Source organism: Rhinatrema bivittatum, chromosome 12 (assembly GCF_901001135.1).
Source record: "Rhinatrema bivittatum chromosome 12, aRhiBiv1.1, whole genome shotgun sequence".
NCBI classification, from domain to species: domain Eukaryota; kingdom Metazoa; phylum Chordata; class Amphibia; order Gymnophiona; family Rhinatrematidae; genus Rhinatrema; species Rhinatrema bivittatum.
The window spans coordinates 15,420,012-15,445,919 of record NC_042626.1 but is presented as its reverse complement, the minus strand read 5'-3'; the positions used below and the strand labels follow the sequence as shown (position 1 = coordinate 15,445,919).

The 25,908-nt window shown below is 43.9% G+C and overlaps 1 protein-coding gene across 1 annotated transcript in view; it reads left to right on the top strand.

Moving 5' to 3' along the window:
* Positions 1-15,367, top strand: part of SYT2 (synaptotagmin 2) — a 134,566-nt gene extending 119,199 nt beyond the window's left edge. Inside the window, exons 5-10 of the mRNA XM_029573789.1 lie at positions 6,020-6,148; positions 7,981-8,148; positions 8,588-8,755; positions 10,082-10,199; positions 12,421-12,554; positions 13,639-15,367. Of these exons, the coding sequence (XP_029429649.1) occupies positions 6,020-6,148; positions 7,981-8,148; positions 8,588-8,755; positions 10,082-10,199; positions 12,421-12,554; positions 13,639-13,845 (924 nt within the window). The 3' untranslated portion in view covers positions 13,846-15,367. The remainder of the gene's footprint in view (positions 1-6,019; positions 6,149-7,980; positions 8,149-8,587; positions 8,756-10,081; positions 10,200-12,420; positions 12,555-13,638) is intronic.
* Positions 15,368-25,908: the final 10,541 nt, after the last annotated feature.

The following is a 25,908-nucleotide window of genomic DNA, read 5'->3' as shown; positions in this document are numbered from 1 at the left end:
ATGGGATTTCTGCATACATCTGCCCGGCTCTTAGCCCCAGGATATGTAAATAAATGTATCTCATTTTATTTATAAGCATTTCATATACTTCCTCTTCCTAAAGGTAGAGTGGCCCAAGGCCAGGTCATAAAGTAACAAGGCATTGAGTAGATAAGTAATGAGGACTTGCAGATACCCTGAAGATTGACTTGAGGAGCTTCCATCAATATAAAGGGCTTGCATTCCTGCTTTCTCTTAGAAAATTAAAAGTCCAAATCCATGCGTGTCATGTGACAAAACTGGGAGCGATTCAGCCAGTCCCCTGCAGACCTGTCATCCCAGGTGTAAAATGTAGGGTCCAGCCAGGGAAGGCATATTCACCTGACCCAATAATAATTTGAGTTTGAGGGGGTTCCCCTTTCAATAAGGTGACCTTCCAGCTTCAAATCACAGGGAGGGACACATCCCAGCCCAAAGGATTCTGGGCTTTTTTTAGATCTGTTTTCACAAAAAGCAAGGAAGACTAGAAAATGCATAATACCTCGCTTTCTAAAGAATAGACGAAACATGAAATGGATTCATACAGCCCCTCCTTGCCTGCAGGCAGGGGCCCAGCTGTTCTGCCATCACGCCATGTGTCTGAAATAGAGCAGCACCTCTCTGGCACCCAGCTGATATGAGGGCCTGCGAAGGGAAAGAGCTAAAGGATACCTTGGGGGCAGAGTGACTGAGCCAGGGTAATAGAGTCTGCGATGGGACCGGGGATGAGAATGGAAGCAAAGTGACTTCCACATTTGCACCAAGTCAGTGGCAGAGAGCATTTGCCCCTGGGCGCTCTCCTGACCATTGTTTCAATGCTTACTCCTTGGAGCAGCCCTCTTAGCCATAAGACGTCTACTCCTTGGCCATCTCACATTGAACCCCTTGGGCTTCCAGTTGTGAACAGATGCAGATCCCATTTTCCTCACCCTCATTATTTCACACATGTTTCTTGATTTTGTCATCCATTTGGATTTGCCAAACTCAAACATTCTCATGGTTTGTTGAATACTTTGCCCTGCAAGGTGAAGGTGGGTTTTGTGTGTCTTATTATTTCAATAAATGTGCTGTAATGTATATTATGTATTTGCTGTGGGGGGAGGAAGGGAGGGAGAGAAACCTTGTGTCCCTTTTTTTTTTTTTCCCCCTGTGTACTTCCACGCTCTCTTTTCAGCGTTTAGAGAAACGGCAGACGCTGACTGGGCTTTGTGGGCAATGGTGTGAAGGTTTTTCAGAGAACTACAACAGTTAAGAAAAACAAATTATACCAAGAACTGCTGCAAGTAATTTAATTATGAATGCACTGTAACGTATTTTTTTCTATAAGTTGTTTCCTGGATTCTGCAGTAATCCAGAGTCCTACAAACGATCAGAACTGTAGCATTACAGATGTGCCAGAAATTACCTGGAACCATTAACATTCACATTTAACACTGTTCTCATAAATCCCAGAGCTACAAATTGACCTAAGATCATTTTTTTTTAAATCTATGCTAGGGAAAAGGTAGAGATGTTCCTAGGTAACAACTGATAGCAGGAAGTGACATTCCCGTCACAGAAAATACAGATGCTTGGAAGCTCTTCCTGTAGTGGGATTCTGTAATTTTTTTCAAGAATACAGAAAAATTTGGGAAATTGTAAGAGGGAGAGAATGGACAAAATGAAGAAGTTAGCAATTGCTGAACAAACACAAGAAGTGACATGCCTAGCTGTAACTGGCAACAGTCCAAAGCGTACAACTGGTTGACACTTATAACTGCTGTTACAATGCGATAGAATGCTGGTTAATACAAAAGTATAAGAAATGTCTTTTACACCCTCCTTACCAGACCCACTCTTTGTAACACATTCTGCAGCAAGTGAGGCAATAACCGCAGGTCATACTTCTCCGGTTTCTGCCTGCAAGTGGAGGCTCTTGACAGCCGTTTTGTTACACTGGCTGTCTCGTGTGTTTACAAACTATAAATAATGCAAGCAAGAAAATAAATGCAACAAGTGAGCAGACTTTTATAAATCCCTGTTCCTGATTGTGGAAATGGAGCAGCTGCAGCTCAGTAACGTTCCCTTCCTATTGGTCATCCTTCTATACAGCCACGTTAGGCATTTACAACTCAATAGCAGTGATGCGGTTTGGCCAACCACAGTGCCTGCAGGAGGGTGGAGTCTGTCGTTTCTCAAGAACATTGTGTGTTTATTGGCTGTGAGTTTTTGTGTGTCCCTATAATTCCCTTCTCTTCCTTCTCTGTGCTCTCCTTGCCTTTCTGTTGTTGTTCTGTGTCCGTGTTCTCTGACTAACCTGGATGGCCAACTCATGGTAGGTCCCTTGGAATGTTCTTTTCTGTATCTGCCGTGTGGGAGGTGGGAGGGGCTACAGATGCATGGAGATATCAATGTTCAAAGTTTTGACCATTCCGGGCATGTTTACGGTTGAATTGAAGAGCCTGTCAACTGTTGAACAGGAACTATAGAATCCTTTTAAGATGCATGAGTACAAGTGTAATCCTGAAAAGCTCTTCCTTTGGCCAGTGGCCTAATGGTATGGTGCAGCAGATGAGCAGAACCTTGACTAGACCCCAAATATAAACACTGTAGCTGAGAACTAGAGCATGGTACCTTAACGTCCAACAGAGGCACCTTTTACCAGTTGGCCAAAAGAAGACCTTCTGTTAGCTCAGTAAAAGCTAGGGGCCTTTCTGTTGATTAACAAGTAGAGTCACTGTCCTAGTAGACAATGTAGTCCCTCTCCCATTTCCTCCCTGTAAAGAAGGGTTGCAGGTACAGATCCACTCCCAAGTACAGGGGAAGATTCACTTCTAGACCCTTGGAATTCACACACTTGGACGCTAATAAATCACTCTCCTTACTCTGGATGGCATTCTAACTTAAATCTTTACTCGCAATCTGTTAAAACTGCACATTTTCTTGGAGATTAATCTTCATCTTTCATTTATAAAATTGCAAGTTACACACAGGATCCCCAAATGAAACAAGCTTGGGGATTTCCTACATCTCCTTGCACACCTTTTGTTACATGAAATCCAATGCCTCTGCTCTGCTTTTATGAAGGATAGTTTCTTCTCCTTTTCCTTTAACTGGATTACCATGTGGGTACAAACTTCTTTTCTCTTCAGTAGCAAAGCACCGTTCTAGCACCAGCTCATACCAACTGAAGAGTAGGGTTGCCAACTTGCTCCAGATTTTCAGGACAGGTGGATCCAGTCCTGGTTTTACTCCTCTGCATGCAGGTATTTATAGTCTTGATTTTCTCAGGGAATGCAATAGGTACATTATTATAAGTCCCAGCATGCAATGGGGTAAAACCAGGATTGATCAACCAGTTGGCAACACTACTAAAGAGCCAGACTGAACAATCTTTCTTCTTTGAAGAATCTAGCAGCCAACTGTTATATAGAGTTTCATATCCCTTCTAACCATCCAAAAACAGAATTCAGTTGCGTTCAGAGATTGGACCAAGCAAAAATCCTCATAAGAGAGAGTTATCGACGCCTGGTCTGCAACCTTAGGACCTTAAATTTAAAAAAAAAAAAATATATATATATATATATAGGAATGGAAAGCTTCAGATTTCCATTTGTATGGAAACTGCCTACAGACCCCTGATGCAGGTCTGCAACTACTTTCCAACATACAAGAGCCTCTGTACATTCCCACAAGAGGGAAGGAGGGAGACTGATTTTTCTCCTCACCACTCCATCACAGTTCGACTCCTAGACAAGTCTAGAGGATCTTTACACTGCTGAGAGCAGAATCCATTCTGGCCCCCTTCCAAAGGGTTGCTCTTACACGCTGACCATAACAACTCCCTCTGTCACAGAAAAATGACTTGTATAAAGGAGAATTACATGAAAAACAAGAGTTGAGTTTTGAATGCACCAATATTAGAATGAAATAAAAAGAGCATTTAAATTACTCTAATCATTTCTTCCCAAACTAAATCGTGCAGGTAAGGACCTTCATAACACCCGTGTCATGGAAATGTTCTCTGCTCTCGAACCGCTTTCAAACTGGGCATGTATAACCTCCGTGTCGCACGAATAAAAATGATAGTACCGTGAAGTATGAAATTCAATAAAAGGAATTATTTCCCTTTGAAGTGATGCCTGACATAGTTCCAAGTTTCGAGGGGCTCTGCTTCAGTGGCTGGGCTGCAGGCTCAGCCTTCGTGTTCACTTTTCTCTTTCGCTAAGCAAAGAAGAAATCCATGATCTGATGATGAAAGCGAAAGAGAAAAGTGAACACGAAGGTTGAGCCTGCAGCCCAGCCCCTGAAGCAGAGCCCCTCGAAACTTAGAACTTTCAGGTCGATACAGTAAAAGTCACGGGCGAGTGCACAGGCCACTCTCCTGTGCGCGCGATTCAGGAGGAAAGAATATGCTAATGAGGGCCCGCGGTAAAAAGAGGCCCTAGGGACACCAGTGTGTCCCTAGCGCCTCCTTTTTGACAGGAGCGGCGGCTGTCAGCGGGTTTGACAGCCGACGCTCAATTTTGCCGGCGCCTGTTCTCGAGCCCGCTAACAGCTATGGGTTTGGAAAACGGACGCCGGCATAATTGAGCGTCCGTCTTCGCTATGATATTAAGTCGGAGGGTGTACAGAAAAGCAGTTTTTTTCTGCTGTTCTGTACACTTCCCCAGCGCCGGCAGAAATTAGCGCCAGCCTTTGGGTAGGCGCTAATTTCTGAAAGTAAAATGTGCGGCTTGGCTGCCCATTTTACTTTCTGTATCGCGCGGAAATAACTAATAGGGCCATCAACATGCATTTGCATGTTGCAGGCGCTATTAGTTTTGGGGGGTTGGACGCACGTTTTTGATGCGCTATTACCCCTTACTGAATAAGGGGTAAAGCTAACGCGTCAAACGCGCATCCAAACGTGGGCTAACAGTGCGCTCCACCGGAGTGCACTGTACTGTATCGGCCTATATGTCAGTCATTACTTCAAAGGCAAGTAATTTCTTTTATTGAATTTCATACTTCACGCTTCTATCGTTTTTATTTGCAAGATATAAGAAACAATTGCCAGTGCGACACGGAGGTTACACATGACCCGTTTGAAAGCGGTTCGAGAGCAGAGGAACATTTCCATGACACGGGTGTTATGAAGGTCCTTAACTGCACGATTTAGTTTGGGAAGAAATGTTTAGAGTAATCTGAATGCTCTTTTTATTTCGTTCTATATAAAGGAGATGACATTTAGTGGAGAATCCAATATGGCCCCTACAATTACAAGATTGGACTTGATAGATCTCCATTCTTCCAAATGAAGCAGCTCCGTAACTATGATGGAGTTTTGCTGAGTGTAACACCAAAATATAAGCAAATTTTGTAATATTAGTAGTAGTCATTACACCTGCAGTAGTGTAGTACATTTTATGACCAGAATATAGTAAAGGCTACCAACATTTGTCTCAAAAAGATAACTTACTTTGCTTTTTTCAGAGGGTCAGCATAAGGAAATTGGCAAAATGGCACACAAGTTACTCCAGTATTCAAGCGGACTTGCATGCATAAATCCTCTTTCAAAATTATCCCATCAAAGCACCCTGCCCAAGTTACACCTGCTGTTTACAGTGTACAAATGATGCCTGAAATGTTGCATGCATACCGCAGAATTTTATAAAGTATGTGCATAAATCAAAACCCCTCCCCAAATCCGTACTCAGGAACGCCTCCACTCAGACCAGGTAAATGTTATGTGTGGACACGCCATACATGTGTAAGTTCACCCACATATCAGGCAGACAATTTTGTAAAAGGTCAGTTCTGCACTTAAAACAGCATTTTACATGCAGAAGTCCCGGTGAAAGAGACACCTTCAATGACTCATAATGGTAACATATTGACGTTAGTTAGTTTGGATGAATCATTTCATGGGGTCAAGCAGTAACCTTGTCTCCCTGGAGAAGGAGAGAGTGATGCTTACTCTACTGTGTCATGGCGTGAAAACGCCAAGTCTAATCTTGCGTGCCCTGCTTTCTACCTTCAGAACAAACAGGACGACGATGACGACGCAGAGACGGGATTGACTGAGGGAGAAGAGAAAGAAGAAGAGAAAGAGGAGGAGAATCTGGGGAAGCTGCAGTTCTCCTTGGACTACGATTTCCAGAATAATCAGGTAATTAGAGTACTGGAATGAATGGGAAGGAGCTAGAACAGGTCCTTTCAGAAAGATGTAAGATGATCATGACAATGGGGCACTGGAAAGACTTCTTATGGGTGCATCAATGTCTGTGTTAGAGAAGATGTCTGGCAAGGAGGCAAACCTTTGAAAGACTACCTTCATCCTGGGCAGCCGTGTGTCTCAGGTGTGCCTGCCTACAGCTTTCCTCCTGTGGTTTCCAGTTTTAGAATAGCAGCCCAAGTGAAATGCTCTTCTTTGTACTGACTGAACTGTGAAGCAAAGCTGGAAGCTGCTGCTGCTGCCACCCTAAGGATGTAAGGGTGTGACAGAAAACAGGATGGATCTCAGGGACCTACAGCCTGTGGGAAAGTATACTAAGCAAACAACAAAGATGACTAGTTGGGTATTAGAAATGCACCTTTCTTACCATACCAGTGCAAGCCCCATCAGATAATAGGGATGTGCATGTTACTTTCAATATCTATAAACCCAACTAGATAGATTGCTCCACCTTAAACCTGTGTTCCTGTGCAGCACAGTTAAGGGTCCCTAAGATAAACATTTTCCCACCTACTCAGCTAATCTCTAGCCTTGGCCAAAAACCGGGAATGACTCTTTGGTGGTCTTTGGTCTCTTGCTGCGATGAAGACAGCTCTTGGTTATATCTGGCAAGTTATACCCTTTGGTGGTAAAAATAAGAAGGTCATGCATGGATAGTTATATACAGCACTGCATTTGCTGAGACTAGGGTTCTCTTGTCTTTGCTCAGCCAGACGTAGCAGCATGCCCATCTTTTCTCGGCTATATATCCTTTCTTTGCTTAGTTCCATTATCCCTTTTGCAGATGCAATAGTTTTCTCATGCTTCTGTGTACAAAACTTTGTATGGGATGCATACAATGCATGGTTATCATGGCCTTGTAAATTGGCCAGTTTGTTTCTTACCAAATAATAGCTGTTATTGCTAGGCATCCTATTTCAGTACAAGGTGGAGGGGCTTTTAGGCAAGGAGCATGAGAAGAGCAGATTATCCTAACTTGACTGTGTTTCTAATGCTAAATTATAAAGTCCACTTTGAGCTCTAAGTTAAAACTAACGAGGAGAGACTTCTTTGTCAGTAAGAGTACTCCTCCAGAAATCCATATGTGCAGCATGAAGACACACATGCTTTGGCAGCCTCAGCAGACATAGGAGAAAGGCAAGGGGATTAATTTTTCTCCTGCTTCAGCTTGGGAAAGGAAGCCATACTGATGAGAAAGCAAGGGCCTGGTTTCTTCTCACAACTCAAAGGCTGGTTTTCAGAAGTTACAACCTTCACAAAAAATTGTTTTAAGTCCATTTGCCTTGGCTCTCGAAATCGAGAATAGGGACTGTTCAGCTTCCCATGTTATTTCACTTTAAGATGTTCTTTTGCGGCACTCTGAACACTGCACAGCAGCCTACTGCACACAGGAGTTAGAATAAGTTCAAAGCTTATGTGAAGATCGGAATAGATGCTTGAGATTCAGGATAGGTTAATCTGAAAGGCTAGGCTTTAAGTTTGCCCTGGAAGGTGGAGAGAAAGACAACATCTCATCCAAGGTAAGCCAAGCCCCATTCTTACTATTAATACCCTTGGGGTGGTTGGGTATGCTGGAAGTTACAAATTTGATTCTGCTTTAAAATCCCTCAACGCGCGGTCCGTAAGCCAAAATACTGACCGTACCATGGAGTATTACCTCGTAATTCACACCCTTTTATTCGGTGAGTGCAGAATTTCCTTGTCTGTTTTTGAACTAATTGCATGAGGCTCTGTGATGAAGAAAATCTTTTTTGTCCCCTTACCAGATGCAAGTTGGCGTGATTCAAGCAGCCGAGCTCCCTGCCCTTGACATGGGTGGCACCTCTGACCCCTATGTCAAAGTGTTCTTTCTGCCAGACAAGAAGAAGAAGTTTGAAACTAAAGTTCACAGAAAAACCCTCAATCCAGTCTTCAATGAGACCTTCACCTTCAAGGTAACAAGCTTGCAGTGGCAGCTTCAGAAGCGTGGCGGTTTTGAGACCGTGGTTCTATTTCAGCTGTAAGTCAATAATGAATTATTTCCAGGATCCACGTTCCACAGAACAGTCCTGATTTATGGAATTTCCATGGCATGCCTGCAACTGTTCCACGAATAACCCCCATAAAGGCATCTTGTTAGGTATTTCTTATGGTCTTTTTAATCATTTTTGCTTCTTTTAAAGAGTCAGGTTTGTGAAACAGTGTTTCTACAAGATTCATGCCTCACATTTCAACCAATTCACAGTTCTCTGACAATCAAACCAACAACTGTTTTCATTTCATTAAAGCAATTATAACCTCCTTTGTAAAATAATTATTATATTTGGTTTCCTTGACTTTGTCCTAGGATTTGAGATTAATGATGACCCTTTTTATCTGCCTCTTTGCTGACAGATTCCCTACCAGGAGCTGGGAGGAAAAACCTTGTGCATGTCCATCTATGATTTTGACCGCTTCTCCAAGCATGATATCATCGGAGAGGTCAAGGTGCCCATGAACACAGTGGACCTGGGACAGCCAATTGAAGAGTGGCGAGACCTTCAGAGTGCAGAAAAGGAGGAGGTAAGAAACATGAGAGGAAGACCATGCTTGAATGTAGAAACCTTCATACCCTATATGCTGGTGTGTGTGAATGTGTTGGGGAGGTACTGAATCGTTCTACCAACCCTACAGACAGCTAGAAATCTCTAGAATTATGCTCCCAACCCTCAGGCATCTACCCAAGGATCCTACAACAAGTAAAGGAACAACTAAGTTTGTTAGTCTCTTCCGTGTACCCCCTTCTCCCTCCAAATACTAACAGAGTAAAGGCTATAACAACAAAGAAAGTAGGAAAATTTATCTGAGGCACCATCAAGGCAATGCTGACACTGATCAGTGCCATGGCTGTGGCTTTTCAGCATTATATTGGCAAGACTATTTCAGACAATGGTTCAGGGTAGTAACCTCGTAACAAGCAAGCTACTCCCATGCTTATTTGTTTTTCCAGCTTGTGCAATTTAGTCCTTGTTGGTTGATTGAATATGAATCCTCTTTTCTTCATTCCCCCCTGCCATTAAAGCAGAGAGCTGCTTGGATATGCATTGAAAGTGATTTGGATACCTGTCCCCAAGAAAGAAGCTCCAGGTGTTTGGTACATGATCTTTCCACATGTTAGGCTAATTTGGTTTGGGGTAGTAACTGCCCTAACAAGCAAGCTACTCCCATGCTTATTTGTGAATGCAGATCCTTTTCTCCACATTTCCTCTTGCCGTTGAAGCATAGAGCAATGTTGGAGTCGCATTAACCATGTAGATGTTTATTGAAAAAGGGTAGTAGCCGTCATTCCTGTAAGCCACCCCCAGCCTTGAATCTATTTGTATTCAGACACGATCATCCTTAGCTCATTCTGCACTGACCTGATGGAGGGAGAATTACTCTTGAAATATCATCATAAATGAATTCTCATCTACGGTCTGGGGTACTAATACTCAGGCATAAGGGGAAAAAGCACAAGACTGCTTCTATGGCAAAGTCCATAATCAACACACATCAAGGAGCACTGTCTGAATTTTCAAGAAAGCTCATCAACCAGTAAAAAAAAAAAAAAAAGTTGCTCGCTGAAATTTTTTGGGTTATCCTAAAACTTATGATAACTGCACAGAGCAGCAATCACTACTCTTAAGAGAAACATGGGGGTATCCAGCATGGAGTGGCAGTTGCTTCCTATGGAAGCTTACTGGGTGGACTGGATGAACCTTTTGGTCTTTTTCTACTGTCATTGCTGTGTTACTAATAAGTTTTTGTCTACACCGTGCTCTTTGATTCTTAAAAAGAGATTAAAAAACAAAGTATGACTATGCACTTACAATTAATGACACTCTTCTCCCTTTTTTGCCTCTGCCACAGCCGGAGAAGTTGGGAGACATCTGCATTTCCCTACGCTATGTCCCCACTGCAGGGAAGCTTACCGTGTGCATCCTGGAGGCGAAAAACCTGAAAAAGATGGACGTTGGAGGACTGTCCGGTAAGAGCAGTGCAGTCTTCTACCACCTGGTGGCGCAGTGGAGACCGGCCAGTACTGTACGTAAGACAGAAGAGTTCAGAACCAAAAGCCGCTGGTTTAGTTTTGAAGACAGATACTCTATTTTGTTTGTTTGCACACAACTTTTTTATTTTTGTTTTGCTGTTCTGTTGGACATCATGTTTCACCTTTTGAGTATAGGGGAAACATATTGTGAGGTCATTAAGCACTCATTTCAGCAATTTCACACACGTGAGTGCATTCACAACTGTTTTTCATCAACATGAACTTAGTTCTGGGCACAGTTATTTCTTGTCACCTTGCTTGATATGGGGTTTTTTTTGTTTTAAATTAATAAAATTAGCATAACCTACACGAATGGGAAAAGACCAAGATCTGAGAGAACTAAGCAAGAGAGAAAAAATTATAAACCCATGATAAATATCTAAAAATATATAAATCTAAGTCATTGTTGCTACACAACTTTTAAAAACAGCAAGCGTGGAAAGGTCTGTGACCCATGCCTCAGTTTCACGGTTCATATTTCATTTCTCATTTTTCTGTCAAATTTTTTTTTTTTTTTTTAGCTATTATGATGTTTTTGGCCTCTGTTGGAAACAGGATGCTGGGCTTGATGGACCCTTGGTCTGACCCAGCATGGCAATTTCTTATGTTCTTATGTTCTTATGAGCCCCTAGAAGCCATTATGACCCCATGACTGTCATGACACAGAACGGATGTGGTGCTGATCTGATTTTTTTGGCCATTTTACAAGGTTGCTTTACACTGTAATGACTAGTAACTGTTAGCCGGCTGACTAAAACAATTAGTTTCCCTTAAAAACAGCCTGACATTCACCGTGTTCAACTCTTTTTGTCTGTCTCTCTGGCAGTTCGCTAGGGATGATTTAAGAGAGATGTACACCTTGCTTTCTTTACAGTCAAGTTTGTCTCCCAGTAGGGAAATAGCCTTCAGGGAACCAGACCGATGTCATGCCTGGAGAGCTGAGCTCAGGGTGTAGACCCTGCTCCCCTTTATTTGAGCTGGAAATGCTGGGTGGGCAGCATCCACAATTCCTGGGAAGGAGGAAAACCAGCCATCAGTGACATCTGGCCCAAGAGGGAGCTGCGGACTGTGCCTCTCAGCTAAAGGCTCTTTTCTCTGATGGCTTAGAGGCTAAAATGTCAAACAACCTCCACCTCACAGCCAGGAAACTGCATATGAAGGCTCATAGTGTTTTAACTCAGAGATATAGGGGGTCCATTACAGCTGGGAGCTCAGAAATGAAGCTGAGTACAAAAGACGAACTTCAAATGAGATACCATCTCGATGGTGGGGGAGGGTGGATCATGATGTGGGTTTTACAGTGCTTGGTTTTCATTGTTAATATTACTACCCTTAAACCGAACGCATGGGAGTAACCTGTACGGAGCAGCAGTTGCTACCCTTAACGAAAACATGCAGGGAATTTGCGTGGAGAGGTAGTTACTGCCGTAAGAAACTTGCAGGGCAGACTGGATGGACTATTTAGTCTTTTTCTGCCGTCAATATTATGTTATTAAAAAAAATACCTGAGGAACCAGTAAAGCTCTTGCACATGACTAGGCCTATGTGAGTCTCTCTCTGAATGTACAAATGGTGGTTTTTAAAAATTTGACTTCACAAAGGCACAGATTTCTCAGGAGGTTCATCTTTGGATACCTGTCCCCAAGAAAGAAGCTCCAGGTGTTTGGTACATGATCTTTCACCATGTTAGGGGGAAAACAGACTTCATTATAGGCAGCGAAGCAGGCCCTCCTCTCAAAGAGGAGCAAACTTATCTGGCATTTAGCCAATCAAGACTATCAAAGAGAACTGGATGAATTTTCTGAGAGGAGGAGGAGGAGGGAGAGGATGATATAATAATGGAAGGGAAAGAAGTGAGGATGGGTGGAGTCTGGAAGGATTTTTTTTCCCCACTATGCCTCAAAAACGGCTCTAGCTGCATAGTGGAGGTTTTTCCTACTTTTGCATGGATTAGGTAGTTGGAGAAAGGTGGATTTCTCCAGTACTTGCACTGCCACACTTGTATAGAGTGGATGGAATTTGGTTGAAATCCCTTAAGTCACATCTACTTTGCAATATCCCTGCTGTGAAGGTCAAATCAGGTCAGAACTGGTATTGATAAAGTCTGTGCTTCTTTGCCAGGAATAATTCTCATGAGTCGTTTGGTCTCTCCCTGCAGATCCCTATGTGAAGATCCACCTGATGCAAAATGGGAAGAGGCTGAAGAAGAAGAAGACCACGGTGAAGAAGAAGACGCTGAACCCCTACTTCAATGAGTCCTTCAGCTTTGAGATTCCTTTTGAGCAGATTCAGGTTCACTTGCTGCTACTCTGTCTTACGTTAGAACCGGGCAGGGCTTCCTTAAGCACCCACCTTCTGCAGGCTCAGGCTGCCCTGTGTGCAGTGACTATCATCTCCCCTCCCTACGCACTGATACCAAACCTAATGCCCAGTCCAGGATAACCAGGGCCAGACCTACCCTCCAGTTTGTGCTGCTTTTCACTACGCACTATTCGGGATTTTCTTTTTACTAGTGACATGCTGGTAGAACTAATGGGACTAAGCCAGCTACCTCCTAATGAACTGGTGTGGGAGCTCTGGTAGGGGACAGCAGAGAGCAACCAGGTCTAGAGCGAACAAGGATGGTTTTTACAGAAAGGGGTCAGGATCTCTGTTCTTATGGAGGCAGAGACCAACAATCATTACTATGCAAACCAGTAAAACTATTAATGGTAGACACTGGGAGGAACACAGAGCCTTCCACCTCTAAATATATAAAATTAGAGATACTGTCTTCTTCAACTGCTTTTAGTACAAAACTAATGTACCACTACTAGAACACTGGGATTGAGAAATTAGTGTCAATTATTTCTGTTAATGGGTTGGCAAGACAATATATAAATTCAAGGCAGTGTAAGAGAAAGGTGAAAGGTTAAGTAGAGAAAATAAACTTTTAGCGGTATTGTTTTTGCAAATTTTGGGGACATAGACAGGAGGAGGAAGAGGAAGCTGGGTCCTGGAAGGAGATGCATCATAAAGGATGGAAGAACTCAAGATGAGATGAGGGACTGAAGGCAATGTTGTCTACTTAACTTCCTGTTACCATGAGATATTAGTGAGCTTTGTATTTTAAACCCCCATGCTGATGCATTTTTCAACTTAACCAGCATCAGCCTGCATTAACAGGGAATTGCAGATTGAGGCATGGACAAGATATCTCATGATCTGGAGTTGGCTATTAAAAGAGCAGAACAGTGAAAATTAGCATTTGAAAATTAACTTTAATCCAAAATGATCCAATGATTCTCCCACTTGTGAACATGTAGAGGGAATAAGAGTGAAATCCATCAAGGCTGTGGCTAGCGGATATTATTAATTCACCTGTTTCTGTCCACAGAAAGTACAAGTGGTCATCACGGTCCTGGATTATGACAAATTGGGCAAGAATGAGGCCATCGGAAAGATCTTTGTGGGTTGCAATGCCACCGGAACAGAGCTTCGGCACTGGTCGGACATGCTGGCCAATCCCAGGCGGCCCATCGCTCAGTGGCACCCTCTGAAGCCAGAAGAAGAGGTGGACCTAGCTCTAGGAAGTAAAAAATAAAGCCACGTCATAATGCAGCATAACTTGATAAACATTTAAGTGACCCAGAGCTATCAATACCTCAGTTATGCAATTTGTTTTTTATTTGAAATATCCTTTGATGGCTTTGGAGAGAATTTGGGGGGACAATTGCGAGAGAACCTCAGGGGAAGCTATTGAAGTAAGGTATAAGCATCATTACCCATCTCATCCTTCAAAAGTAGACTTGGCTTTCCTGCATGTTATACTGTTTTCCATGCAATAGTTTTGCTCTAAAGCAAGGTTCTTCCTTGGATTACTTGAGCGTGTCAAGTAATCTGCAAAAAATAAAAAATGGCAGCACTTCTTGCTGCCTGGACTGTTGACCTCTGAAAACTCTGTTGAAGAGATTCAGAAAGGTTGATCTTGGGGGTTGATCAGATACCGAACTTGCTTTGGAATTTATGGAGCTTCCAGAACTGAGGCTACAGGAGAAACAAGTCCAGTGCTCATCCAAAACCCCCTCCCTCCATGTTGAGTAGGTTCTTCATCTGACGATTCCTCTTCTGCTGACCACCAGGGTTTGGTAAGTTGTGCTAAGAATTACCTGTACAATAAGCCACAAACAGTAAAAGCTATAGAGTAATTGTACTAAGGAAACTGTTTAGCTAGAATGGTTTCTGGGCAGGAGAGCAGCCCAAACTCATCATAGGACAAAGGAACATCTTATTTTATACCCAAAGGTTTATGCACTCCAAACTGCTAATAGAGTCTCTTTCTTGCTCCATGAAGGTGGTGTATAATGCCTCCTAAATCCGTTCGTTTCATATCAGTGATGCCCTTCTACTCCTGCATCAGCATCTACAGCTGGCAAGCTTTTGATAAAAGTAGACTTTATTTTGATTTATTTTTTTAACTGTTGAAATGACCAAAGTTTACTCTTAGTTCATTATCTTCTCCTTGTGAGTCAAGACTGGGAGGACAACAGGTGGCATCTCATAGTACAACTTCAGCAAAAGTAGCTTTTGATATGGTATCAGTTAAGGCCCCACAGAATAGGGATGTGCATTCATTGCTCCCTTTGTTATAGCTTGTGGATTTATAGTGTGCGCGTAAAACAGATCGTATGTGCGTATGTTTATTAACAAGTTATGTGCGTTTCATCTGGTTTACGCGTGTACTATAAACCCATGAGGTATATGCGTAATGCCACAATGAATGAAACAAATGGAGCAACAAATGCACATCTCTATCATACAGCAGGGAATACCTACTGTAGAAAAGACAGCAGAGGCCCTAGGGAACGGTCTCTGACACCTTGTACAACAGCCGTCTAAAAGAAAAGATTCATTGCAACCTGAAAACCCTCAGTCCTTTAAGATATTACACTGTCTGTGGTAATGTTCCAAGTACGGAGCTATGTTAATGGGAGCATTAATGAGGAGGAGAAGTTCCCCTCCTCCTTATCAAAAGAAGGGAGAGCCCTAGAGTGCTCCCTGCTGAACTATCCTGTAACAGGAATGACCATCCCACATGCTGGTTTAAAAAAAAAAAAAAAAAAAAAGACTGGCTATTTTCTAATTAATCCTGTTTCTTTAAAAAGAAAAATCTATATTTGTATTCCAATAGAAGGTTCATGGCATGGGCCTTTTTCCTGCCACAAATGTTAGTTTCCTACATAGCAGCATTTGAAATGTGACTATAAACAGAAGCACCTGCTTAAAAAAACCAACAAAAAAAGTGCTTAAATTATTATTTCTTTACCTCCCTCAAATGGCTCGCTGTGGCTGTTGTAGGAGCTGGTGAAGAAGAGTGGTGGAGTGGTCCCCACTGCACGATGGGTGCTGCTTCCATCATGCAGTGGGACTGAATCTGTCTCCTTTATGAAAAGGTTGTGGGCATTTCTGGAAAAGGCCAGTACTGTATCTCACATCTGCCTCTAGCTCCTCTTAAAAAGCAAACAAGCCAACCCTTATATTCTGGTTGACTTGACCTTTCCATCTGCAGCATTCAAGGTGGCATTGTTTTCCAGCCAGGTGCATAAGCTCCCCACTGCCATCCAGACAACATGCTTTAGCTGTTGGCAGGCAGTGAGCGAGCCTGCCTTGCAGAGGGGCTCCATTTTGCTCCTAGGGAGCATCCATTTTGAGCTAGCAGCGGCAAAGCCGGCCTGTGTGGTAGCTCTCCCTGTTGTGAAAGAGGGCTGGTCGGCGTCAACGTGCTCTTCTGCTGCAGTACAACATAAATCGCCCTGACAGCAGCGGCCATTCATTTTGTTTTTTCGATGCAAGCTACCTCCCAAGCTGCTGGGGGCTCTCGCCTCTGCAGAATAAGTTGCAAATGCTGAGGATATCATCTTCCCACAGTGGCACGGATGGCCAGGGAATGTCCTCCCTGCCATGGCTGCATAGCCAAAAGCTCTCACATGGCCAAGATTCGTCACTTCATGGCACAAAATCAGATCTGCCCTCATTCCCTCCCCAGGCCGTCAGGGGAATACATACATAAAACAAAACGCACTGGCATGAAGTGGGAAACCATGAAAGCCTGTGCCACGGTTGATGGGAGAATGCAGGCGTGAGTCCGTTTCCAGAGCAGTAGATTGAAGAGGCTGTATAAGAGGGGAGTGGGAACACATACGTTTTCTCAGTACCTTCATTTCGGCTTGGAGAAAGGTGATGCCACTGAACCCGCAGCAGGAGAGAGGAAGTGTAAATGGCAGAGGTGTCTGTGGCAGCTGCTAGCCATGTGGCCTCCTGGTTGTTAAGAAGTGAAAGGAAAGCCAGCCGTCAACTGGGGATCAACTGAAACAGGAGGTCAATATTTGGGCAGACTGGATAGGACGTTATGGTTCTTATCTGCCATAGAGTTCTATTTTTTTCTGTGCATGACTTAACTAGTACAAGCCCTAGAATATTAGCCATGGTCAGACTCATCGCTCCACCACATTAAAATGCCTCCAGCTCCCAGAATAAAGGTTAAGAAGCACGTTTACAGCTTCTGCCATGTAGATGGGAACAGGCTACACTTGGTAATAAGCAATTGGGGCAAATGTATTGTACCCTGCCTTGGGTTAATTTGTAATTCAAAAATACAGATAATGAAGCCAAATAAAAGACATTTTTTCCCTAAGAGTTGAATCCATAACCATGCACTGACCTTCCTCTCATATTTAAACACCAACAAAGGCAAGAGTCTGCTAAATCCACACCTGCTAAAATCATTTTTGTAGCTGATTTTATGGTGCAGCTATACTTCCCCCTAGAGAAACAAAATAGCAGGACCACTCCCCCCTCCTTTAAAAAAAAAAAAGTCTTTTATAAAATTTCAAACTGTGAAATATTTTAAAAGTTTGTACACTGTCCGGTTTGTGAGCCGTTTAAGAGGTACAGGAGAGTTGGACAAACCATCGCAAGAGGGATTGAGCCTCTCAGGCTATGCCTAGTCCAAAAGTAGATCCCTCCTCGCCCCCTTGCAGACATTTTAACTGGTCTGGAAAGCAAAGATCTAACCCAAACGGAGTATGCAGAGCTGTAAACAAAGTCTGAACTGAACTTTACTCATTATGTTTACTGGGAACTCAAAAAAACAAAACAAGATCAGACTTGCTTTATTAATGGCCTTTGACCAATCTAAGATCTATCACGTTAAGACTGGTTTATCTTGGACCAGATTTTACAAATAAAGCAAATTCTTGCAACTAATCTGCATGGAAGACTAGAGCCAGCCCAGCTGTCTGGTTCTCTGGACTTCACACACATGGTCTTAAAAAAAAAAAAGAAGCGAGACAGACCACTACAATAATTTAAACATGGCCCTTCAAGGTGCTGTGATTTTTAAAGAGCACAGCATGGGAACTGGTGGGTCCTCGCACCACAAAGTGTTGTGCTGCATTTTTTTTTTTACTGCTCAAATTCCCCAGCTCCATAGCATTTTGACCACTGTATTAGTTTTCTAATGTTCATCCTCCGCGTGCTGGTCCTAGCTGCTCGACAAGCAGCAGAACGCACAAAAACGATGGAGACAGATAACCACGCAGGGTCAAAATAATTCTATGAAGTTCAACCATCCTTTAGTGGAGCCTCAAATCCAATTTCTGAGTGAATGCAATGCTCATTTCTCCTCTGCCCCCTTCTTCCTGACAAACCTGTTCATCTACTCCATTGGAATACAGCAGGGAGAAAGACATTTGTGCAAGGCAAACCCAGGTGAAAAGATGGCACGACGTTTATGTTGTTTGAAGCCTGCACGTTCACAAGATGGGCTCCAGCGCCATCCTGGGTTATCCCATCCGGGGCCCTTCAGGCAGAGGCTGCAGTCTCTCCTTGTCCCTCTGTTGAAGGGAACCCGAGGCATCCAACGGACTGCTCTGTGGCCACTGCGTACCTAGTACAGCTGAGGAGCCAGCTGTGTAAATACTCACACTCGCAACGGTACTTACAAAAACACCTGGCACCCAGCCTAGACAAACCCTTTCACCTGCCTTCTGAGAACTCTGCACGAAAAGGACTCCCTTGCAGGAAGGCTCCTGCCATTGATATTTAATCATACACTATAAATGAGCACATGAGGCTGAGATTTTGGAAACTGCATTTATTAAAAATGTTTACAGACTGCCCAGAGCAGTATCTGTTAGCTACAGATGGATAGATAGATATAGAGACACTTCTTTTTTTGCACATGTGATACTGGGATGGCGGCGACTCAGTTTAAGTCATTGCACACATGCAGCAACAGCTGAAGCCCAGTTTCCATTGTCCCAGTGCCACCAGTGGAAACTATGCCACATGCATATGTTAAGAGATAATTTCTAAAACAATGCTGTGGCCAAAATCACAGCCTTCTGTGGTTAAGCGATTGTAGCGTAACCTAAGACCTCAAAAAGAGTATGGACCTTGCCTTCTTCCTCTCCATAAAACGTGACCCTGGGCAGGACCTTCCAGCTTGTGCTCTTATATACAGAGCTAGAAGCTGCAGCTGGGGGCTTACCTTTCATTTTAAAGCCTTCCATGCCTGGGAAGGGGATGTTCCAGACCAGGTCTTCATGGCCAAAGGTTAAGAGCAAGGGAAGGCCAGTAACAGCTGTGCTTCAGTAGGGATAGGGAAATCCAGGTCAGAAGTACCTGGGGGCAAAAGCTGAGGCAGAATTCAGGGTTAACCTTAAAGCTGCAGCTCCTCCTCTTACCAATGAGGCAGTCTGCACATACCTCATTTGTGGGTGATACACTGCCTATGTAGAGGGTAACTTTCAACAGCTCATGCAGGGTTAAAGTCTGTGGGTACTCAGTAAGCACAGGCTTTAGCCACAATTTTCAAAATGGAAACAGGTGCCCAAGTCTGCTTGGAAAGGTCTGCAATTGTGCTGGCACGTGCATGGACGGGCGCAACTTTCTGCATGCACGTTTACACACACAATTCTGAAAATCAAAAAAAAATATGCGCTTCTCCCTGCCTCAACTCCACCCCCCCCCCCCCTCGAAAGTCAAAACACCTATCACAAGTGCAGGGAAAAGTGTGCAAGAAAGTGTTTTGCACGTACTCCCCCTCACACATTCCCCCCCCCCCCCCCTGCTGATTTTCAAAAGGTGATTTACGTGCTTAAATCCTATGGAAAATTACATCCGTAAGCCCCTCCTAATATGAACTGCAGAGCTTGGCCTGGTAGGGACCCTTCCGTGGGAACACTAAGTGTGCAGCAAGCTCCCTAGAGGTAGAAATTGCTATTGCACCACAGGAGAAGACTCTGAGCTCTGACCCAATCAGATACAAGAGGTGCAGGGTTAATCCCCATGCAGGGTTGGCGGGTGTGTATGGCATGTGCTGACCTCAGCTTTCCGCCAGGCTGCCGCATGGTTGCACCCACTGATGGGCACCACAGCTGGTGTATGCAGCCCGCTGTAGTAGAAGGCTCACTTCAGAAGGAAGTGCCCCACACCTTTAGGTGAGGGAAAATAAATCCTATTCATTTTCTTCAAAATCTGAGCCTTGACTCAGGGCCAAGGGAACATTTGTTCCCCTGCACAGCTCTTACAAGCCAGATTTTAGAGGAACAACTTTTTTTTTTTCATTTTAAATCTCCTTTTTCTTCCGAGGACATGTATATTTCAGGGCTCTTCAGCCTTAGTTGTGCATGCCTACCCATGCCTGAGCGTATGAGGTTGACTTATTCCCTTTAATATGCTATAAAATGTAAAAACCAGGCAATACCTTTTGTTTTAATATTAAGTTTCTGTAGCAAATGAACAATGAATAAAAAATTTGTTTTATTTATTATTTTTTATATACCGACATTCGATCTGAGATATCACACCGGTTTACATTCAGGTACTGGAGGTATTTCCCTATCCCCAGAGGGCTTCCAATCTAAGTTTTGTACCTGAGGCAATGGAGGGTAAAGTGACTTGCCCAAGGTCACAAGGAGTGACAGTGGGACTCGAACCCTGGTCTCCTGGTTCGTCACCTTCCAGTCCTGGCCCTTGGCTCGGGACACACTACTTCCTCCACAGAGGGCTGTTATTTAAAGATGTACTATGAACCGAAAAGCCCTCCTAGGGGCACATAACACTATACATCCCCCCCAAAGACACAGAAAACACGTAATTGTTACTTTCTGCATAGTTTGGATTTGCCATGGGCCGAGCAAATGCTTGCTCCCTCTTCCGTGGAGCTCCAATCTCCCGCAACCTGGTGACCCCACATCCACTCGGGTTTTCAGGCTCCCCACAAGGAATATGCACGAGATAAATGTACACATGCATCTGAAATATATGCTCATTTATCTCGTGCATATTCCTTGTGAATATCCTGAAAACCCGATTGGATGTGGGGGGTCACCAGGACAGGCTTGGGAAGTCTCTCTATCGGAATTTGAGCTCCAACTGATGCACTCTGATAGGCTCAGGAGGGGAGTGGCCTGGCAGCTTCTGAGCCTATCGGAAAGGCACATGCCCTTGCTGCTGGCACTGATAGGCTCAGGAGGGGAGAGTTCGAGCGCAGCCAGATACCAGGACACGGGGGGGGGGGTGTTTGGGTGTCACATATTGAAAATTATTTTAATTTTAAAAAAGATTTTTCCTCCTACATTCAGAGGGGCATACAGCACTGTTGAGGGAGAATCATTTTTAAGGTGGCCTAGTGCCTAAGTAAGCTGAAATATTTCATCTCCTGTTATTTGAACAAAAACACTTTCACCTCAACAATGGCCAATGCCCTTATGTCCCCAGATGCTTTATAGGAGGTATTTTCAAACTGCAATATTTTTAAATGTAGACACTGCATTTTTTTTTTTTTTTTTTTTTAATAAAGAAAGGCAAGCCATCTGAATCTCATTTGATTCCAGTCTGATGATGATGTGTGTATATGTAGTTTTACATATAAATACAGCATATATATATATATATATGTATAAATATATATATAAAAAAATGAACTTAATCATGTAAATAGTGCATGGAGATAGCCACTATGTACAGAGCAGCATGTTAGAGCGTGACCGAGCTCATGTGTGGATCAGTTTTCATTCGGCAGGTGCAGGGCCTTACACAAATTTGCCCAGGAAGCGTGCGTTACCTGCTTAACCAGCGGGCATCATGTCTACCCCGGGCATTTAGCTTTCTTTAGAAGATGCAGCACCTGCAGACCAATTTTCTATGTGGTATGAAAGTCTTTTAGTCAATAAGAACTGGGTGGGTGGATTAAGAGTGTGCGTGCGAGCGAGCGAGAATTGAGCTAACGAAACAAATTGTAAACAAGAAACCCAGAGACGTGGGTGGCTTCATTCAAGCAGCCTTTGATCTGCGTTACTAGTAAGCATGCCTCTTACACTAAAGAGGGGGGATCTATGTTTTCCGTCTGTCCTTTGTCGTTTGTGTGTGTATAGAATGTGTTCTCCCATTCAGGTCGTACGTGATGTTCTGGGCCTGCTTTCTGGTGTGCTGTGCTCATGCGTTTTCTGTGTTCCGCCATCAGGTCTGTTTCTTGTGATGCAAATTCAGAAGCCATATGAGGTCCCGGGCTGGCCGGAGTCTGAAGTCCAAAATGGGTCAGCCGGCGATCCTTTTCCCCTGCCCCCCCCCAAGCTCTGTACAATAGAACAGAGTCCGACGTCTCAGTGTTAATTATATGCAGTAACGATTTTGGAAAGTCAACAGGTGGGGGGGGGGGGGGGGCTTTTAGTGTAACCCCCTCCCACTACTTACTGGGTAGACTGGGGGGGGGGAGCATTGTTTAAAGGTTGGAATTCTTGATCAGAGAAGGGTTGGCGTCTTTTGGGCTTAAAATCATATATTTTCATTTTCACATGCCAAAAAATACTTCAGCATAATACATTTTGTATAAATAGAATTAAAGAGCGTCGTCGTCCATCTCATCTTCAGGTGCCCAAAAAGAAAACTTGAAAAGCTGGGCTGCCCCCATCTTGGGATGATGCAGGAAGTAGCTGCGATGATTTTCTTAGGTGATGGTAGGAAGACAGAGATCAGTTCTGAAGCAGAAGGGCACATGAGCAATGGGGCTTTTAAATCAAAGATTTAGGAGTAAATGTACAATATACACTGGAAGGCTCTGTGTGTGTGTGGGGCTTTTAAATCAAAGATGCCTTCTGTTTAGGATTAATTTTAATCTGGTTAAAGAGAGTAAAAGTGTGGCTTTCAGCTGCAGCGCTGTGCCCAGGACACCTGCCTCGCTCTGCTAGTGCCACTGCCTCACACACTCCCCACTCAGGCTTTTACACTTTAAAAAGCAGTCAATAAGTGGCCCAGATATTCCATCCTTTCGTAATCTAACAAGGAAGCGGGATGAAGAATGCTTCTCAAGGGAAGTCACTGCGTGCCTACTAGGAGTTAGGAGGAAAAAAAAACCCCCAAGAGCACTGCCAGAACAGAGTCAGGAGGGGGGTGGGCTGAGACTACAAGCAGGGATTTGATGCTCAAATCTCTAATCAGACTTTGCGCACAGGTAAAGCAGGTGAAAAGTCTTACGGCACAACACTACCTGCCGGCTTTGCTGAAGCCACATTTCAAAGGGAAGATATCCAGGCAAGTATGGACCTTCAAAGTGGTTTTAAAAGTACCTGCGGACCTTCAAAAATGGTCCCCTAGAAATAACTGAGGCATGAACATGGCTATAGATTTAGGGGTTGCACCTGACGCCACGGATAAGTAGCTCCAGTTTGCCCCACTGAGTTTCCTAAGAACTACAACTCCATGCATGCAATAAGTCAGGACAGGCCTAGCTTGTTTTTTATGACATGGAGCTAGGTGGAAATTGAAATCCTATATAGAAGCGCTGGGGGTGTGGGTGTGTGTGTGTGTGTGTGTGGGGGGGGGGGGGGGGGGGGTGTGCACAGACACACACACACACACACACACATAGCCTTCCAGTGTATATTGTACATTTAGAGACACTATTTACAAAGGCTCCAGCTTCCTGGAGACATGAGCTAATCTTGCATTTAACTCCCTCATACAGACCAGTGCAAATGAATCTAAACCTGTACTCAGTCACACCATAATTTCCTGTGTTACTTGAATAGCCACCAGCACATCAGGTGGGAAGAAGGGGCTGCAGGTGAAATTCTAGCAAGGTTAGGAAAAAAAACTACCAGGTAACAATTCCAGTCAGATCAGCTTTTCAGTATCCCCTTATTTTAGAAACCAAGGGGGCACCAAATTAGGGAAAAAGCCATAACAGTTAACTCCACTATAATTTTAGGAGTATCTAGAACTGCTAATTTGCAGCTCCCCTAACTGGATAAACTGGCAATGCAACACAATCCTAATTTTATATATTGTAAATGCCCACAAATAGCAAGTTAGATTTGCCTGGCTATTCTTGTATCCTGTCCAAAGGGCTAGCAGACAGGTCAAGCCTTTAGAGCACAGGACCTGTTAAAACCTGGGGCAGCTTCCACCTCCATCACTCACCGTGGGATAGTTGCATGGGTCTTGTCCCGGGACTGCTCTCGGGTTATCAGGAGAATTTGGCTTAGCCTGGCTCTCCAGTTCTCTCGCATGCTCATGTTTGCCTACAAGAGATCAAAACCATAATGACTAAGATGAAAAGGGATGGCAGTCATCAGGAAGGGCCAGATGTTACTAAAGGAATTTTCCCATTTTGTGTCCAAAAGAAAAAAAATGTTTGGTACATCTGGCTGACCCAAATATATTAACAGTTCTCAAGTCCCTTTATCAATGTAAGAGTGCTCTCTCTTGCCTTTAGATGTCTGAATGCAAAGGGAATTCCTCAATAGCAGTCAAAATGTTGGTGAGGAGATCCATTGTCTAATTGACAGCGAGGAGTAAAAAGCAAAACAGTAGAATACTACAGAATCTTTTGCTTTATTTTTTATTGATGGTCAAGAGTTATGGCACTAGCCAGAGTACAGGGATTTCATGCCTCTGGCCTTAAGGAGAGGTGCCATTTATAACAGAGTCTCCAAGGCTTTCTGGTCTCAACATTGCCCATCACTTCAAGCTTCAGAACTGATCTTAAAGAGTTCTTCAAACTTATCCCCAAACTCTGCTCCATTCCTCTCCTTTCTCTGAGCTTGTTCTTTGTTAACCTCCTCCTTTTGTGTCTCACAAACTGAGCTAGCTGAAGCCCGGGCCCCTGGAATTGCTGTGTGTCTATAGATCCGAGGTGCAATGTTTTTTGTTTTTTTTTAAAATGCAGCAGGAATCAGCTTTTAAAAGCAAAAACAGACTCTCCTCGTGTCAACTGTTGTTTATGTCCAATTCTATCGTCAATCTGTTATTTTGTAAAAATGTGTGCGTCTCCTTATTAAAGAAATCAGCTGAAACTAAGTCTCGCTTATCCAGTTTTATCAGGCATTCAAATTGTGAAAAGGTACTGGACCTTCCCCACCTCCTGATCACTAACACACAGTCCAGTGAGGTGTTAACGTTTGTATTAGTCACCTTGGAGGGAAAGGAACTGGGACCCTTTACGTCCACAACCCATTGACAGCCCACTGGCCACATCTCCCAACATCAGCAGCATACTTGCCTTATTGCTCCAGGCCATAAGAGGGATCATGTTAGTGGGCCCTAATGTTTCAGTTCCTGCAGTGCTTTCATACTGAAGAACACTTTGGGACAGACCTTTGGGGAAAAGTTAATCTTGCTCACCCGTTGCTTCTGATCAAAGTGAGGCGGGTCAGCCATGGGCACTTGGGCAGAGATTTACTGCCCATCCATAGGAATTCACACAGAGGGGAACTTTTCCCTCGCTCCTTCCCAGCTGGGTTTCAGGAAACCTTCAGGATTTCTGCCACTCAAAATCCAACGATCAGTCCCCCCTTGATTGGGTTGCCAAGACCAAAGCCCAAAAAGATGAAAGCACAAATAAAAGTCCATTTTAAAAGCCGAAAGCTGGGAGATACGCGTGTGGCTCAGGCTGGTGCGTGCCGCGCGACCACGCGCACAAACCAAAAAGTTTAAAAAGGGGCGGGGCGTGGTCTGGGTGCAGCATGGGCAGGAAATGGGCATTCTGGGAAGTTAACCTTGAAATGTACGCGTATCCCCTACCATGGTGACTTTACTTCTGCTACGGACGGCGTCTAGGTGTTAAAATAAAAAATGGGGCGAGCCAGTGGGGTTTTAAGGGTTGAGGGTAAAAGGGAGGCTAAACAGGGGGGGCGGGGGTAGCAAACCTGATCCGTTAACTGGCTGAACTGGCAGCGAACTGGGAAAAAAGGGCTATGACATCAGCGCATGTATCTAATAAAATCCCCGCCCCCCCCCCCTTATGTGGTAGAGCTGGCAATTGTGCGCATCTATATAAAATTGCATGCACACGTATTGCTGATTTTATATCATACATGCCCATGGCTCTGGGCGCGAGCCGGCATTGCACGTACATGGACACCCGCACCGCTGTCTCAAATTTACCGTCCTAGACAGTAAGAAGGAGCAAGTCAGATTAGAGCCCTGAAGTTCAGAAGGATGTGTGAACGCCTTAGGATGCGTAGTTTCCTTCTTTGATTCAGAAATTTGCACATGGTGGACTATTGACCAATGGCAGGGCAGCTTTCAAAATGCTACATGACATCACAATGTGGTCTGACTGCCCTGAGCTTTCAACTAAACTCAACTGGCATAAAAAAAA